General features: G+C 59.4%; 6 protein-coding genes across 6 annotated transcripts; 2 read left to right on the forward strand and 4 right to left on the reverse strand.

Annotated features, from left to right (window-relative positions):
• Positions 1-45: 45 nt before the first annotated feature.
• J7T54_007501 (Nitrogen regulatory protein-like protein) lies at positions 46-2,985 on the reverse strand (the record flags this gene model as incomplete). The annotated part of the gene is made up of 1 exon (XM_051507967.1): positions 46-2,985. One exon carries the CDS (start codon positions 2,983-2,985, stop codon positions 46-48), a length of 2,940 nt encoding a protein of 979 aa, XP_051360881.1.
• A 3,105-nt stretch (positions 2,986-6,090) lies between these two features.
• J7T54_007502 (uncharacterized protein) lies at positions 6,091-7,083 on the reverse strand (the record flags this gene model as incomplete). Its single annotated transcript, XM_051507968.1, has 4 exons — positions 6,091-6,337; positions 6,411-6,560; positions 6,610-6,705; positions 6,950-7,083. 4 exons carry the CDS (start codon positions 7,081-7,083, stop codon positions 6,091-6,093), a joined length of 627 nt encoding a protein of 208 aa, XP_051360882.1.
• A 1,416-nt stretch (positions 7,084-8,499) lies between these two features.
• J7T54_007503 (uncharacterized protein) lies at positions 8,500-9,313 on the forward strand (the record flags this gene model as incomplete). Its single annotated transcript, XM_051507969.1, has 2 exons — positions 8,500-8,572; positions 8,625-9,313. The coding sequence occupies 2 exons, from the start codon at positions 8,500-8,502 to the stop codon at positions 9,311-9,313; spliced, it is 762 nt and encodes a 253-aa protein (XP_051360883.1).
• A 373-nt stretch (positions 9,314-9,686) lies between these two features.
• Positions 9,687-11,036, forward strand: J7T54_007504 (Riboflavin transporter-like protein; the record flags this gene model as incomplete). Its single annotated transcript, XM_051507971.1, has 1 exon — positions 9,687-11,036. One exon carries the CDS (start codon positions 9,687-9,689, stop codon positions 11,034-11,036), a length of 1,350 nt encoding a protein of 449 aa, XP_051360884.1.
• Positions 11,037-11,077: 41 nt separating this feature from the next.
• J7T54_007505 (phosphopantothenate---cysteine ligase (ATP)) lies at positions 11,078-12,262 on the reverse strand (the record flags this gene model as incomplete). The annotated part of the gene is made up of 1 exon (XM_051507972.1): positions 11,078-12,262. The coding sequence occupies one exon, from the start codon at positions 12,260-12,262 to the stop codon at positions 11,078-11,080; it is 1,185 nt and encodes a 394-aa protein (XP_051360885.1).
• Positions 12,263-12,828: 566 nt separating this feature from the next.
• J7T54_007506 (putative membrane protein-like protein) lies at positions 12,829-14,522 on the reverse strand (the record flags this gene model as incomplete). The annotated part of the gene is made up of 2 exons (XM_051507973.1): positions 12,829-13,147; positions 13,195-14,522. 2 exons carry the CDS (start codon positions 14,520-14,522, stop codon positions 12,829-12,831), a joined length of 1,647 nt encoding a protein of 548 aa, XP_051360886.1.
• Positions 14,523-15,112: the final 590 nt, after the last annotated feature.

Genomic DNA, 15,112 nt, shown 5'->3' on the forward strand with positions numbered 1-15,112 from the left:
TCCTCCATGCGCGCCGTACGCCACAACCCCCCTTTCCGGCGTCCCTCACAGACTCATCGTCAACCACTCCCACTCCTGCGGTCCGGACGCACTGCCCGCGCCGCCCATGGATGGCGGCTTCTGTGGATTGCCACCCATATGAATCATATTACTGCTGCTCCCCATCATCGGGCGCGGGTGCTGGTGCTGGTGGAAACTGTTGGGCATCATCCCGCCGGGCATGATGGGCATTTGCGTCGGTGGGATGCGGCTCATCTCGTTGGGGGAGCCGGTCGACGTGTTGGGCGAGTCAATCTCGACATCACCGTTGCCGCTCTTGCTATGCCTGCGCTGACGCTTCGAGGTCGACGGCCTGGGCACGAGGGTGACGGCCGAGGCCGAGGCCGAGGCGCCAGGACCGGGTGTGGCCTTGGGTGGCGCGGCGGCAATGGGCACGACCCCTTTTCCACCCATCAGGGGGTTCGTGGACGACGAGGACGTCGCTGTGCCCGGGGTGTTGGCCGTCGATGCCGGGCTTTCGCCCTCGTTGGTGCTGCCTGCTCGGTTGGTAGGCGGCGGTGTCGCAGCGGGAGGGTGCGAGGGCGGCGTCGCGGTGTTGGCCTTGACCTCCTTGGCCGCGCTGGTCGCGAGAGACAGACTCGAGTTCTTGCGCGAGGCCGCCGTCGAAGCACTCTTCTTGATGCGGCCTGCCGATCCACTGGCGGGCACGTTGGCGCCCGAACCACGGTTCCTCTTCTTGATCACGTCCGTCTTCAAGCTGAGAGGACGGACGACACCGTGCAGCTTGAGGAACAGGCCGCACGCATTGCACAGTGGCTGGCCCTCGGGATTCCGCCTCCACAGTGGCGTGGTTTGCGTGAAGCAGTTTGTGCACGTCGTGGGCCCACCGCTCTCGGACTGATTACCTCCCGCCAAGTTTGTACTTGAGCCTGTTTTCGAAAGTGGAGGCGACGAAGGTCGGCTCGGGGCCACCGAGGAAAAGCCAGACATGGTGCCGGGTGCATCGGCCGGCGATGTCGGCAGCGACTGCGCCAGATGCTCAAGCCCATTGGGCTGTCCTGCCATGTGTGGTGTCGACGCATTTCGCGGAATCCTCTGTCCCCTCTTGTCCCCGCCCCCCGACCTGAACGACTGAGACCGCCCCAGTCCCTCTGCCTGCCACTCTCCATTGCTGGTCTCGACATAGTCCGTCGTAGTGCCCCCAATCACAACCTGCTTTCGCGGGGGCCCGCCCGGGAACCTCGCCGCCTGTGTGCTAAACTGCCCGGGTAATGATGCATCCCAGCCCATAGCGTTCGCTTCGTCCACAGAGCTGCTGAACTCGTGGTGCATGCTCAGATTACGGTCAGCAAATGCATTGTTGTCCTCGTCGTCCGAGTCGGCACCAAACGAAAACAGATTGTCCTGTGGCATGCCCACCCCGGGCGATGTCATGGTGTGATCCGCGTGAAACACATGTGTCGGATCAATGTGGCCGCCGAAGGAGCTGGGTCCGGTGGTGCTGAATTGCGACACTCCCTCGGATGGCCCGCTCGTAGTTGGGAAAGTTGTATTGTTCCCATTGTACATGAACGGCCGTTGCTGGGACGGCTGCTGCTGGTGTTGGCGGAACGACTGCGGGTGGTTGCCCTGCTGCTGACCACCAAAGTAGAAGCCATCGCCGTCGCCGCCAGTGGGATGAGGCGTCGAGACGGTGGACTGATAAGCCGACCCGGGCGGGGAATACATGTCATTCGAGGGTCCCGAGTTGCCATTGTACAGGTTGGGGAAGCCTCCGTTGGCGACCATGGGCGACGTGCCCGGCGAGAAGAAGTTCTGCTGGAAGGGACCGGCCGAGCTGATGATTGGGTCATTCTCCATGAAAGTGTCAAGAGCAAAGGGGACGCCCTGTTGATTGGGGTGCGGCTGCTGCTGGTGGTGGTGATGCTGCTGCATGTTCACCTGGTGGGGAGTATCGAGGGAGTAGTCACCAAGGCTGGCATCCGGCTCCAACTCGTGGGCATGGCTGTTGACAGCAGCGACATGCGGAGAGAAGTCAGCAGGACGCTTGCGAGTTGTCTGGGAACGATCATCAATCAGCATGGGACCCGAAACGTTAAAGCGGCGGCGGCATGGGCGGATTGGGATGGAGGACAGAAAAAGTGCGGCAGCGGTGGGCAGGGACTGGACGTGGGGGGTCCGTGGAGGGTGGATGGAACTCACGCGGCGGTCATCAATGCTCGTCTTGCGATGATGACGCTTGACATAGTTGAACTCGGCATTCTGGTGATGCTCGGGCACAGACTGGGGCACAAACGCATGCGGATGCTGCTGCTGCTGTAACATTTGGTTCTGCTGTTGCTGATGCTGCTGCTGGATCTGGGCCTTGCGCGACTTGATGGGGATGGAGTTGGGTTTTTGAAACTCGACGTCGGGTGACATGTCTGCGGCGGGCGTCGCGGCGTGTTCGGCGAAGATGAAGTCGTCAATGTTCATGGGGTCATTCTGCTGGTGGTTGTCCCCGTTGAGGCCCGTAGCGTGCTCGGACGACTTGCGCAGCTGCTGCGCGATGCCACTGGGGGCATTCAGCGTCGCCGGCCGCACGCTCCTCTCGTATGCTCTCTGCTGCTTCTCCTTGTGCTTCTTGATGCCAATGGCCATCATGCGCCAGGTCAAATTCTCCATGCGGTCCTGGTTCGGGAGCTGTTGCTTTGTCTTGGCAAAGAACCTCCAGACTTGGGTTGCTAGCGGATCGTCCTGCTGCATGCTGTCGACATCGCTGACATTTGCGCTCTGCAGCAGAGGAAATAAGGCTGGCCCGAGGATGGCCTCATCCTGCGGCGGTACGCTCCCCTTTGACTGGGCGCCTCGCAGTCGCTGGTGCGCAGCGCCGGGCTGAGCAGCAGGTCGTCGGGGGAAGCGCCAGTCGTGCTCTGTCGAAGTTGGGTTCATTGTGAAGGCCGGACTGGCGGTCCCCGTCATCGCGGCGGGCCTGGCAGCGGCCATAGTGTCCACACGAGGCCAGGTAGAAGATGAATTGTGACGAGCTGGTTCCCACAGCGATACTTCGTGGAGAAATCTGGTCTTTTCGAGACCGGTCGGTCGGTCGGTCGGTCGGTGTCCCCCAGGATCAACAATGTGAGTGAGGCCCCACGTCGAAGAGGGCTGGCTGGAGACGGGCGCAAAATGCGGTGGGCGCGACAGAGCAATGCAGTCAGTGTGTGCGGAGGTGAAGTTATTCACACCGAGGCAGATGCAAAGTGTGTACGTAGGTAGGGCAGTGAACAAAAAGAGCACAGGGAATTGATTTGGGTTGAGGCTGGATGGCTGGCTGGCTGGCTGACTGACTGGACTGAAAGATCGAGGGAATTAAGCGCGGATGGACTGGCCACGGAAGTTGTCCTCCACCGGTTGCGCTGCAGCAGCCTGCCTGGCCTGGCAGCGGCGATGTCAGTGCCTGTGCGTGCCGCTGCGAACAGCCTGGGGCCCTGTGCAGCGGGCGTCAATGGAGAGACTCTACTGTGGATACAGTGGAGTGGAGGCTCCGTACATCGCTAACGCTTTATTAGGTTCCCGGTCAAATGCCTGTCTCCGGAGCCTAGAGGAGGGGCCCTAACGCCCGACGCTCCCTCCTCAAACGGGACAAGATGGGCAGCGTACGATGACATACGACTTGTCGGCCCAGACATGAGTCGTTGGTGGGAAAGGTTAAAGTCAATGGCGAGTCGACACTGACTGGATTCATCTGCTTTATTGCCCCCGTGGATGGCTGTAATTGCCAGCTTGACCCAGCGATCCAACAACGCTGGCTCGGCTGCAGCCTGCCTTCTCCGTACTGATACTCTATATACCACGACAGTCCAGTCGTTCCATAAAACACTCAACCTCCGGTCGGTCGCTCACGTCCCGGCTTTTCTCGACTTTGAAGGGTCGCGACCCGCCCAGCGCTACATGGAAACGAGCCACTTGGCACTACTGACTCTAGGAAGAGGGACAGGCGATGCCTTGCTACGTATGGCGTGGTGGAGCTGGAACCTGGGCCCTCTCCGCCGATGGCGCCGGATCAATCACATGCCTGGATCTCAAAACAAAATATTAGATGCCTGCCTGCACACCACGAACGGCCAGGGAGGGCCGTCATCATGGGTGACGGATCTTGGAAAGCGTACGCGGTTTCGCCAGAGGGGACAAGTGGTTGTGGTAACAAATTGCCATGGACGAGTGCATCGTTGCTCGATGAAACGCAGCACATCGACAAGAGGCTGCCATGCGGAGGAGCTAGGTTGATGCCATTTCCTCATCTCATGGCATAGTTTCGAGGATCCGATCTCGGCTCTGCAATCCTTGGGGCGGGTAGCACAGCGTCTCAGACTGCATGCTGTCGCGCGACCAACAACTACGACGGCACGATCACCAGTAATGCCTCACGCTCGTCTTCATTAGCACTTGTAGCTGACAGATGACACGTACGCCGCAATACGTGTAGGACTCTAGTGCTGTCACTCTGTGTAGTCAAGTATCAATCCCGACACCCCACGCTGCCGTCGTGCTTAAAGGTGTTCTCCAATACCTGCCCTGTCCCCTCATGCACCTCCGTCATTGCTGCATACTCACGTCCCGGACTGATGAACTATCGCGGCCGAACATTTCCATTAGCAGAATCCATCAGGTATTTGTTGGCTTGGCTCAGGACTCAGGTAGGGCAGGAAAAGTTGCGGCTGCCGGCCAAGACAGACAGGGTCCGGTCCAGTCCCCTCGCCGCATGCACCCGCGCCCACCACCAGCACACGAGGTGTGGCCGAGGGTCCCGTCCAGTCATCCAGGCGCAGGCGGCCGCGACGCCTCTCGAGTCTGTGCCTAGACTGGTGCATACTCATTACGGAGTGCTGGCTTGACATTGACAAGTTGCTTCTTTTTGAGGAGGCGCACGCGCGACGCCGGCTAACACAGGGAGCTCCCATCTCACGTTGCCGCGTTTCCTCCCGTTCGACCTTTCCCACTCGGTCCAATAACGCGAACGAAGGACCGAAACACTTGCATGACCAGACGCTCTGTGCCACGGTGACCCCCACACTGCACACCACCCGGTCGTGAGTTGCAGGGGGGTCTTGGAAGTTCAGCGAGCTTTGCAGCAGGATGCTTGCTTCATGGATTTCATGCACCTTGAGCTCCAGCCGCTGAACGCTCCAACTGCGTAGCTCCGTACTCCATGCAAGTACATGTATTATTGGACTTCGCTTCGTGCTTATTACCCCGTACAGAATATTATTTGGCCGCATCAGCACCGTCCAAGGCGCTTCTTGCCGTGGATCGTACATACATAAAGAGGCAAGCTCAGCTGCTCTCCGCATCGTGGCCCACTGGACCCCTGAGACATCTGTGTTCCAAATACATACGGAGTACAGTACTCCGTACTCCGTATGTTAGCTCTCGCAAGTCGTGAGTTGCGGTGAACCATCACGCGGCACGCCAAACGAAAGCCCACGAGCGTGACTACTAACTACATGTCACAAAAGGGAGTATCCGTGCGGATATCGGTGCAGCTCCCCGTCCTAGCGTTCGAGCAGTCGTCTGGACAGTCGAATGTATAGCTAACTACAACTCAGTCCTCAGGCGTCTGTTCGCAAACATGGGCTTTGCTTATTTTCTTCATAGGCAACATGGAAAATACTTGAGCCCGTGGCTGTCTGTCTTGTGGCGCTTCTTCTTCTTCTTCTTCGTCGTCGTCTCGTTGAATAATATCTATTGGTACTAGGGCCTCTTCAGCGGGCGCAAGAAAAGCGCTGCGGGGATTCATCGTCATGGCATCTCTAGCGCTAGCAGGGGATACCGGATCCCAGTCCCAACTTGGGCAGGGTCATGTCCCTCCATTCCGTCAGCCTAGGCGTTGTCCGACCGGAGGCAGCGAGTTGTCGAGAACATGTCGGATGACAAAATAAGCGTGGCACCGCCGTCGAGTGGACGCGGTCGAGTCGCAGCGTCTCTCGGCATGCATGCATGCATGTGATAGATCCCGGCCGCAGCTGCATTGGATGCTTGGCTGGTGCCGTGCTTCCATTCAGTCATGAACAAATCGAGACGAGGGAAGAAGAAAAAAGTGGCAAGTCATATTCAAGCCCATACTATGTAGTTGAGGCCAGACGTCTCCGGAGACGTCGGCTGCTCACCACAACGACCGCACTCGAGAGCCGGGACTTGGGAGCAACACTCCTCGCTGCCTCGACGCGCGACCCGAAACGCCCATGCCTTGGAGCCATACCCGAGATGGCCATCCACGACGCCGCTGAGCATGTCTCGATAGTACGCCGGCCAGTCGGGCAGGTTGTTGCGCCTCTCTTGGTAGTGATGTGGGCCCGTGCTATCCCGTCCGTCCAGCCGGCCACGGGGTCAGAGTTGTGGTAAAGATCCTTGAGATCGTGCCACCGTCATACTCCTTAGGGTCGACAAGCTTCCCGACACCCTCGGACATGTCTTCGGGGTAGATCATCCCGGGGGGGTCTCTGTGGGTGTTCTTCAGTGTGCGGTTGGAGAGGACCACGTGTGTCTCGAGCTTCACTTTGCCATCCGTAAGATCGGAAATCCTAGGCCCAGTGAGCTGATGGTGTCGAAGACTGGCAGACATCGACTTACATCTCGGGAGACGTGGACAGCCATGCGTTGGAGGTGTGGTCAATGTCCTTCTGGCTCAGCTTGCCAACAAAAGGCTTGTCTGCGTGGTACTTTGGGCTTGGATGATCATGAGCCAGCGGTGGCCGACTTGGCCTTGACTGCTTGCCACAATATCTGCTGGCACATGCAGCTTATTATGGGCTTCTGACATTGACAGCTCATTCTACTCTTCGACTTCCCTGTCAAGTCGGCTTATACCCCGTCCCATGCTGGGTGATGCCTCGTCCTCCACCTTGAATCCAACAGTCGTGCCGATACCTTGGGTCTGGATACCATGTTCAGTCTGCGCAGGATTAGAGACTCAGCAAGTCGTCTGGGGACCTTGCTCGCGAAAGCTGCCATTGCTGAGCGCTCCTGGTCCCTGGCAGGAATCAGGCTGACCGTGGCGCAAGCGTGTGAGACGCTGCTGACAAGTCCAACGCCAAGCAAAGGCATTTGTGCTTATGCTCCGAACGGCTTGCAAATTCGCTCCATTGTTGTCTGCCAAAGGTCTCTTTCACCGCAGTTTGTACATTGCATTCCCCCTTATTGTCGTCCTGCCGTTCGCCTGTCGACCAGTCGATGTCCAGGGCATTTCTGGCGTCACTGTTCAGTTGAGCGAGGAAGATGACGCTGTGGCTGCGGTGAATCTCTCTGCATCGGGCGGTTGCATCGTGTCTTGGAGGAGAACTTTGCCAAGTGTGCTCAGTGAGCGCCGGTCCGGGCTGGCCATGGGCGCAGATGTGCTGAAAGCTTGCGCAACTGTGGCATCGAGGCTGGAGAAGACGGTTCTCAACGGGGGCAGAGGCACCGGTGGTCTGAATGGTGGCAACGGTCGTGGTGGTTTTGCAATGTTCAAAGGTGGTACTTGTGCAGGACGAGGTTCGGGAGGTTGTATCGGTGGCTGCTGCTGTTGGCATCCCATCCCTGGGCTGATGACTTGTGTTTCGCCGTCACCTGTCCCCTTTCGTTTGAGTAACTGGCGGGCGCGTTCTAGCAAAGGCTCACGGTGGAACTTCCTCGGTGTGCTGCGTTTATGTGATGATGATGCTTGCATGAGCTGTGTGATTCGCTTGTGGTAGAAGTAGCATGCCACCGCCATCATGAGGATGATACCAATGCCCAGAATGATAGCAGCAGTGGCCATGCCCGTGGCCACGGTGGTCGCTGACGAGCCTCTGCGTACGAGAGCTGCATCAAAGGCGACTTCTCCATGCTGTCCGCAGTAATGCGACGTGTGAATCGGTAGTCTCATGGCTACAGGAAGCATCAACCATGGTAGCTTAAGCAACCTATGGGTATCAAGCAATGAAAGCCATCGCGTGTCGATTGTGGAATACGCAAGGCTTTTATCCTCCGTCTATTCGCGCCCTACATACAAACAGGAGCCTTTGGCAAACGCAGAGCGGTCTATGCGCGCATCATTGAATAACTAGCAGTTATTGCATCGTCGTCGCCAGCGGCACGTGCAGAGGCTGGGTTGGGAGGCCATGCTCAGGTCTAAAGTTGGATGCAAGACATGGAAGACAAAGGAGTTGCGTACAGGGACGGTTGTTCCCGACAAACCGGCTATCTGAGACCTCATACAATCGCAATTGGATGATCTGAGCGATGCTCATCAGAAGCCTTCATTTCGCCAAAAACAATTCAAGGACAGCGTTGGTTGGTGCTTCGAGGATGATGCAGAGATCTGCGCTTGTCATGTCGAGCAAATTGCTTAGTAATCATGTTTGACCCAGCGCGCGAGATCGACTTTGACATCATGGGGCTTTTCTCTACGCCCACCGTTAGATCCCCTGTGCAGTTTAACAACTACGATAACCAACTTGACGCGCCTCCTCCTCACGGACATTTCTCGCCGATCCTTCGACAATGGCAAAAGAGCGCAACTACAATCCAGTGCAGGCCCAGCGCAAAGCTGACAAGGCCAAGGCGATCAAGAAGGGTCAGTGGCACGAGAGCGTCAAATCTACATGCATCCCCCTAACGTCGCGCAGGCAAAGCCGAATCGCTTGTCCGGAAAAACGAGAAACTGGCCAAGAAGAACCCCGAGCGCATCCAGAAGCAAATCGACGATCTAAAGGCCATCACGACCAATGGCGGAAAACTCAGCAAGCATGAGGAGCAGGTCCTGGACGGCCTCGAGAATGAGCTTCGATCGGTCAGGAAGGCCAGGGACACACTAGGCGACCGCGCACCCACCTTTGGACGAGGCTGGACGAGGGATCACGACGGCCCCGCGGTTCTGGGCAAACGACGACGCGGGTCAAACGCATCCACGAGCGAGGAGGACGTGCCAGAGGACGTACGATCGATACCGATGCCGCGCGACACGCCGCCGCCGATTCCCAAGGACGTCCTCGACGCGTGGTACGCCAAACGGCGCGCGCGACGCGAGGCTGAGAACGCCGCAGCCCACAACAAGGACAATGAGCCCAAGAAGGACGCCCCGCCCGCGGAAGCCAAGGTCACATACTCCGCCGAGCCCGTGCGACGCGACCTCCGCAAGGAAGCTGTCGCAGCCTTTGTGCCCAATGTCGTCAAGCTCAAGATGGACAAGGGCCAGGGGCAAGGTGGCTTGATGGAACCGGACGAGGCTGATCGACTGGAGCAGGAGGGGTATCTCAAGCCACAGCCGCCGCCCTCCAAGGCCGTGACAGTCGAGGAGGCCGATGACGAGGATTGAGAAAGCCAGTTGACCACTTGACTAATACGCAAGTAGTAAACTACTAATCAAGGTAATATGCAGCATGTCGGCTTCGGCTTCGGCTTTGGTCGCATGCACTTTTGAGACCCGATGCGGTGCGGGTGCGGATAATACGGTGGAGGTAGCCCGGGGATGTCGCCCCAACGGACCAACCAGCAGTTTCAATGACCATGACTTTGGCGGCCCTCGCAGCGTCGCCGTGGCAGAGGAGGATTTTCCTGATCGGCCTACCCACTCCGAAGTCGCCCAGCGGCTGGCGCTCGAGAACTTTATATATTTCCCGATTCGCCGCCGCCGCCCTTTCCCGCCACGGTCAACAAGCTCTTCCTCTTACCCCTAGGCCCGAGACAAGATGGACGTTCGCCAGGTCACGTCACGCACCGCTCACGATGGCCCCGAGGACGAGATTGTCGCCCCAGACGAGCAGCCGTCTGCGGGCGCCGACATTGAGAAGCGCGCCACCAACGCCTCGTCATCCGCGCCCTACCAGGAAACCTACCCCGAGGGTGGCACCAAGGCATGGCTGGTGGTGCTGGGCGCCTGGTTCTCCATGTTCTCTTCCCTGGGCTTGATGAACACGATTGGCATCTTCCAGGCGTACACGCTGGACCACCAGCTCAAGGGCCAGAGCGAGGGCACCGTCGGCTGGGTCTTCTCCATCTACACATTCCTCGCCTTCTTCTGCGGCGTCTACATTGGGCCTGTCTTTGACAAGCACGGCCCACGCTATCTCATCCTGGCCGGCTCGGTGTTGACGGTGGGCGGGATGCTCTCGACGAGCTTCTGCACCGAGCTGTGGCACTTTATCATCGCGTTCGGCATCCTCTGCGGCGTGGGGACGTCGCTGCTGTTCACGCCCTCGGTCGGGGCCGTGGGCCACTGGTTCAAGGCTCGACGCGGGCTGGCCACCGGCATTGCGGCCACGGCGGGCGGCTTTGGTGGCATCATCTTCCCGCTCATGGCGAACCCTCTCTTTGGGCAGATTGGGTTCGGGTGGACGGCGCGCTGCATAGCGCTCATTGCGCTCGTCTCCTGCATCCTGGGCAACCTGCTGGTCCGCTCCCGACTGCCCCCGGCGCCCAACGCCACCGCGAAGCCCGAGTTCAAGATCTTCAAGCATGTCACCTTTACCCTCGCGACCGTGGGCCTCTTTTTGCTCGAGTTCAGCCTCTTTATCCCCGTGGGATACATTACGACGTATGCCCTGCGCAAGGGCTTCGAACCCACCTTTGCCTACCAGCTGATCCCCATCTTGAACGCGGGCTCTGTGGTGGGACGTGCTCTGCCTGGCTGGTACGCCGACATTATCGGCCCCTTCAACACGTGCATCTCGTCCGTCGTCCTGTCCCTCTTCGCCTGCTTGGTGATCTGGCTCCCCTTTGGCCACACCACGCCCGGGATTGTCATGTTCGCGCTGCTCTTTGGCTTCGCCTCGGGCACGGGCATCGCCATTGCGCCCGTGTGCATCGGGCGGCTGTGCAAGACGCAGGAGTACGGCCGCTACTACGCCACGGCGTACACGGTGGTCTCCTTTGCGTGCCTCATCGGGATCCCGATTGCGGGCAGCGTGGTGCAGGCCAACGACGGCGAGTACTGGGGCCTGATCATCCTGACGGGGACGGTCTATGTGGGCTCCCTGGCGGCCTTTGTGTGGGCCAAGGCGACTGTCGTCGGCTGGAGGAACTGGACGGCTGTTTTTTAGATTGTGAAACGAAGATGAGGGCTTACAGATGAATACCAACTTTATTGACAATGTGATCTGGCTTGGCTCGTCTTGATGTGCTCATCGTGCAGGTCCCTGACCGCCGGAATAATCAAGCTCTCAACCTCCCCGCTGGGCTCCTCCTTGGGCACCCGGCCCGCCTGCAGCGCCTTGACCTGCGCCTCCGTCCACGCGCTGCCGTCCTTTTTGCCGACGCGCAGCCACTGGTCCTCGCGGCCGGGGCTGACGAAGCAGACCTCCCACTTGCGCGTGGCGAGGAGGTTGCCGATGACGAGGTGGTGCTGGTAGCGGCCGAGCGAGTGGCGGGCCTTGTGCACGAGGAGGCTGGGGTCGGTCTCGAGCTTGTAGGAGGTGATCATGCCCTCGGGGGCCCAGCCGTCGACGAGGTTCTTGAGAAACTTGGGGACGGGGTCCAGATCGATGACGAGGCGCTTGGAGCGGGCGACCCGGGGCGCATTGTCAAAGTTGTCAAACTCCTCCTCGTCGGCGGGCATGGCGACGTCGGTGGACTGGATCTTGTGCTCGGCCATGCGGGACTCGGGCACGAAAAAGTCCGAGACGGCGGCGGCGAGGTAGAGCAGGCCACGGGGGCCGAGGGGCGCCATGAGGCGCGAGATGGCGCGCAGCGAGTGGAGGTAGTCGGTGATGGTGACAAAGGAGATGGTGAGGAGGGTGCCCTCGGTCCGGGCCGTGGTGTACCGCCGGAGGACGTCGCCCATGCGGGTGTCCTTGCTCCTCACGTTGCCGCGCCCGTCCTCCTCGAGAAAGTCCAGAAAGGAGCCGGTGGTGCTGTGGGAGAAGTGCCGGGCGTAGGGCACGAGGGAGAACTCGCGGTGGAGGAAGATGACGGCATAGCCGGCCTCGAGGAAGTACTCGGCGCTGGTGGCGCCCCGTGTGCCGGCCGAGAAGTTGTCAATGAAGCGGACCGTCTGCTTCTCGAGGGGCACGGTGGTGCCGCCCGATGTGATGAGGACCACGCGCCGGCCGGCGGCGGCATGGCGCTGGATGAAGACGGTTGAGGCCTCAATCTGCGCCGGGAGCGAGGCCGGCGGGGGCTGGGTGGAGAAGTAGGCGTCTTCGTCCACGGGCGCGGACATGATGGAGGTGGGTGAGGAGGGGCACGATGTGTCGGAGGAGGCTGCTGAAGAAGAGGAGGAGGAGGAGGCTAGGGAAAAGGCGAGTGAGATGGCTTGCTGCTGCGACATTTTGGTTTTGTGGGTGGTGGGACGAGGATGTGATGAGGTCTACAGAGCAGTTGTGGTCCCGGCGGGCGAGCCTCACTTCAGCAAGTCCGTGGACTACCGTGAACGTCAAATTGAAGAAGATATGACATTCTCTACGAGAGCTACATGAGGTTTCATCGGGCCTGCGGATGTTTTTGAACCTGGGGACTGGAGTGCGCTCGGTCGGTCCCTCGGCAAGGTCTGGAGGTTAAGGGTAGCCTCGAGAAGCCGAGATGGGGGGGGGGGAGGGCGACCTTCGACTTGGAGCTGCCGGCATGGCCGTCGCGTGCCGCCTCGGCGTATTTCGTCGAATAATTACATGCTTACGCTCCGCCCGAGGTAGGCTCTTTGAGCAGTATTCTGTACCTCTCTGTTCCTCTGTGTAAGTGAGGGCTGACGTGAGACTTCAGCCTGTATCGACGACCCCGGATTCGAGGTGGGGCGTCCAACTCCAGACAGACAAACAGACAGCGCATACAATGGTCAAGTCTCATTGAACACTTGTATCAACATTCCCTCTGGCAGATCTATTCTATATCTAGCTTTATTTACTTCTTCGGCCCCAGTCTCCAAGCGCGCAGGGGGAGTTCCTGCAGCTGCAGTACTTTGGGCCTGATATACCACATAAACGTCACTACACCAAATAGGACACACATAATGTTCACAGTGTAGTACCCGTCGCGCAGCATCTCGCACGTGCCGCCTCCCTTTTCGCACATCTCCTTGTCCGCCTGCATGGCGCAGGAAAAGGGCGCCGTAAAGGGCGCCTCCTTCAGGTCGGTCGGTGGGTGGCACGTGGCCACGGTGAACGAGTCGACGAGCTTGAGGACAAAGTAGCGCGGGAATGTTCCGCCAAGATTGGAGACCCTGCTTTGGTCAGTAAACATCTCCCGATCATAAAAGGCTTCACTTACGTGGCGAGCAGCGTCATGTAGGTACCCCCAATCACGGGGTCGGACACGCGCGCGTGGAATGCCGAGACGGCCACAAACATGATGGTGTTGGTGAACGTCGAGAACACGTGCTCAAAGATGACCACCAGCAGGTACCACGACGTGACACCCTCCTTGGGGAAGATGATGACCACAACCTGCGCCAGCACAGCGGCCGCCAGGCGGCCCATGAAGCCCCAGCACCACAGGCGCATCGGTGTGTACTTTTGCGACCACATGCCCGCGTAGTAGCCCAGCCCAATCTCAAAAGGAAAGTCAATGAGCACGGTCAGCGCCATGTTGTCCTTGCCGAAGCCCTTGTCCAGCAGCTTGAGGTTGGTGACGCCGTCGTTGGCCTGGAACCCAATCTTGGCGATGAGGTGCACAAAGATAATGGTCTGCACGTTCTTGAGCTTGAGAATGCCCGCCATGATGCGGTACACATCCCAGACGCCGTCCTCGTTCTGCGACTTTTCCTCCCGCTTCAGAAACCCGAGCCCAATGGTGATGACAATGTAGGCCCAGCCCCAGAGCTTGAGATAGCCGCCCAGCGTGACCAGGCCCTCATCCGAGGGCACCGCGCGGAACCACTTGTTGGCAAAGTCGGACGCGTTGAGGGCGAGGAAGACCGTGTAGGACATGAAGTGCCCGGCTGTCAGGCCCACCGTCTGGGCCGTCGAGGCGTACGAGACGTTGCCGGGCGTCAGGAGCGTGAGCGCCCACCCGTCGACGGCAATGTCCTGCGTGGCGCACATCAGGACGAGAAAGAACCACCACAGCATAAAGTTCCACACGGTCGTGCCACCGGGCTTGCCCGTGTTGCCCATCATCTCCTCGACGTGGGAGCCCAGGTACAGCATGCCGAAGCCCGACAGGAACTGGATGGGCACGATCCACGTCTTGCGTCGGCCCAGCCTGGCGCTCCAGACCGCGTCGACAAAGGGGCTCCAGAGGAGCTTGAGCGAGTACGGGTAGGACGCCAGGGTGAAGGTGCCAATCTCGCCGTAGGAGAGGTGGTTCTTGAGCAGGAACGGGACGGACCCCATGGCCAGGCCCATGGGGATGCCCTGCAGAAAGTACAGCAGGACGAGGAGCAGAAAGTTCTTCTGGTCCTGCTTGGGCAGCTCAAAGAAGCCGTGGTCCGCCGACCCGTGCTCCTTGCTGGGGGGCGGTGCGCGGTCGAGGGTGAAGTCTTCGCGGGCGACGTAATTGCCGGCCGAGTCGGCATCCGGGTTCGGGGCCTTGCGGCGCATCTCGACGCCGCTGCTCATGGTGCCGTTGCCGTTGGGGGATTTGCGGCGACGGGCCATCGGTTTCGAATCGTCAAGCGTGAGGAAGGACAGATTTCGCGTCGTGCGTCGTGGCTTCTCGTGGGGCAGCGGAGGCTTGGCGGTGCCGGACAGGGCGGGACGAAAGTACAGGTAGGTGGTATTATACAGGTGTGGTAGGACAAGAAAGATGCAAGGGGTCGAGTGAAGAACGTGACACCCAGATGCAGCGAAAATGGAGAAGAAGAAGAAAGCGACAAGCAACCGTCGACGCGCTCAAGCTACCGTGGCCTCAGGAGGCGAATCGAAGAATGGATCGATGGATCGTGGACTTGATGACAAACGGGTACGTAGGTATGAAAGGCGTTTGGTGCGATAGAGAGCGACAGACCGACGAGCTGGATAAAGAAGGGCCAGGCAGTCGTCAAAGGGAATGCGACATGGCAGTGACTGCAACTCGCGACAATCTGTGGAAGTGAGAAGAGTCAGAAGACTGTCTATTAGACTGGACCCTTGGATGAATCAAGGTAATTAGGAGCTTGGGATGCCGAAGTGGGATACCAGGGCCGAAGCTCCGAGGTGGGCGCCCCTGAGGCCGGCGGGCCTGGAATTTGGACACCTGGTATCCGTAC

The sequence above is a fragment of the Emericellopsis cladophorae genome, assembly GCF_022114955.1.
Source record: "Emericellopsis cladophorae strain MUM 19.33 chromosome Unknown NODE_38_length_223118_cov_118_926449, whole genome shotgun sequence".
Lineage (NCBI taxonomy): Eukaryota > Fungi > Ascomycota > Sordariomycetes > Hypocreales > Bionectriaceae > Emericellopsis > Emericellopsis cladophorae.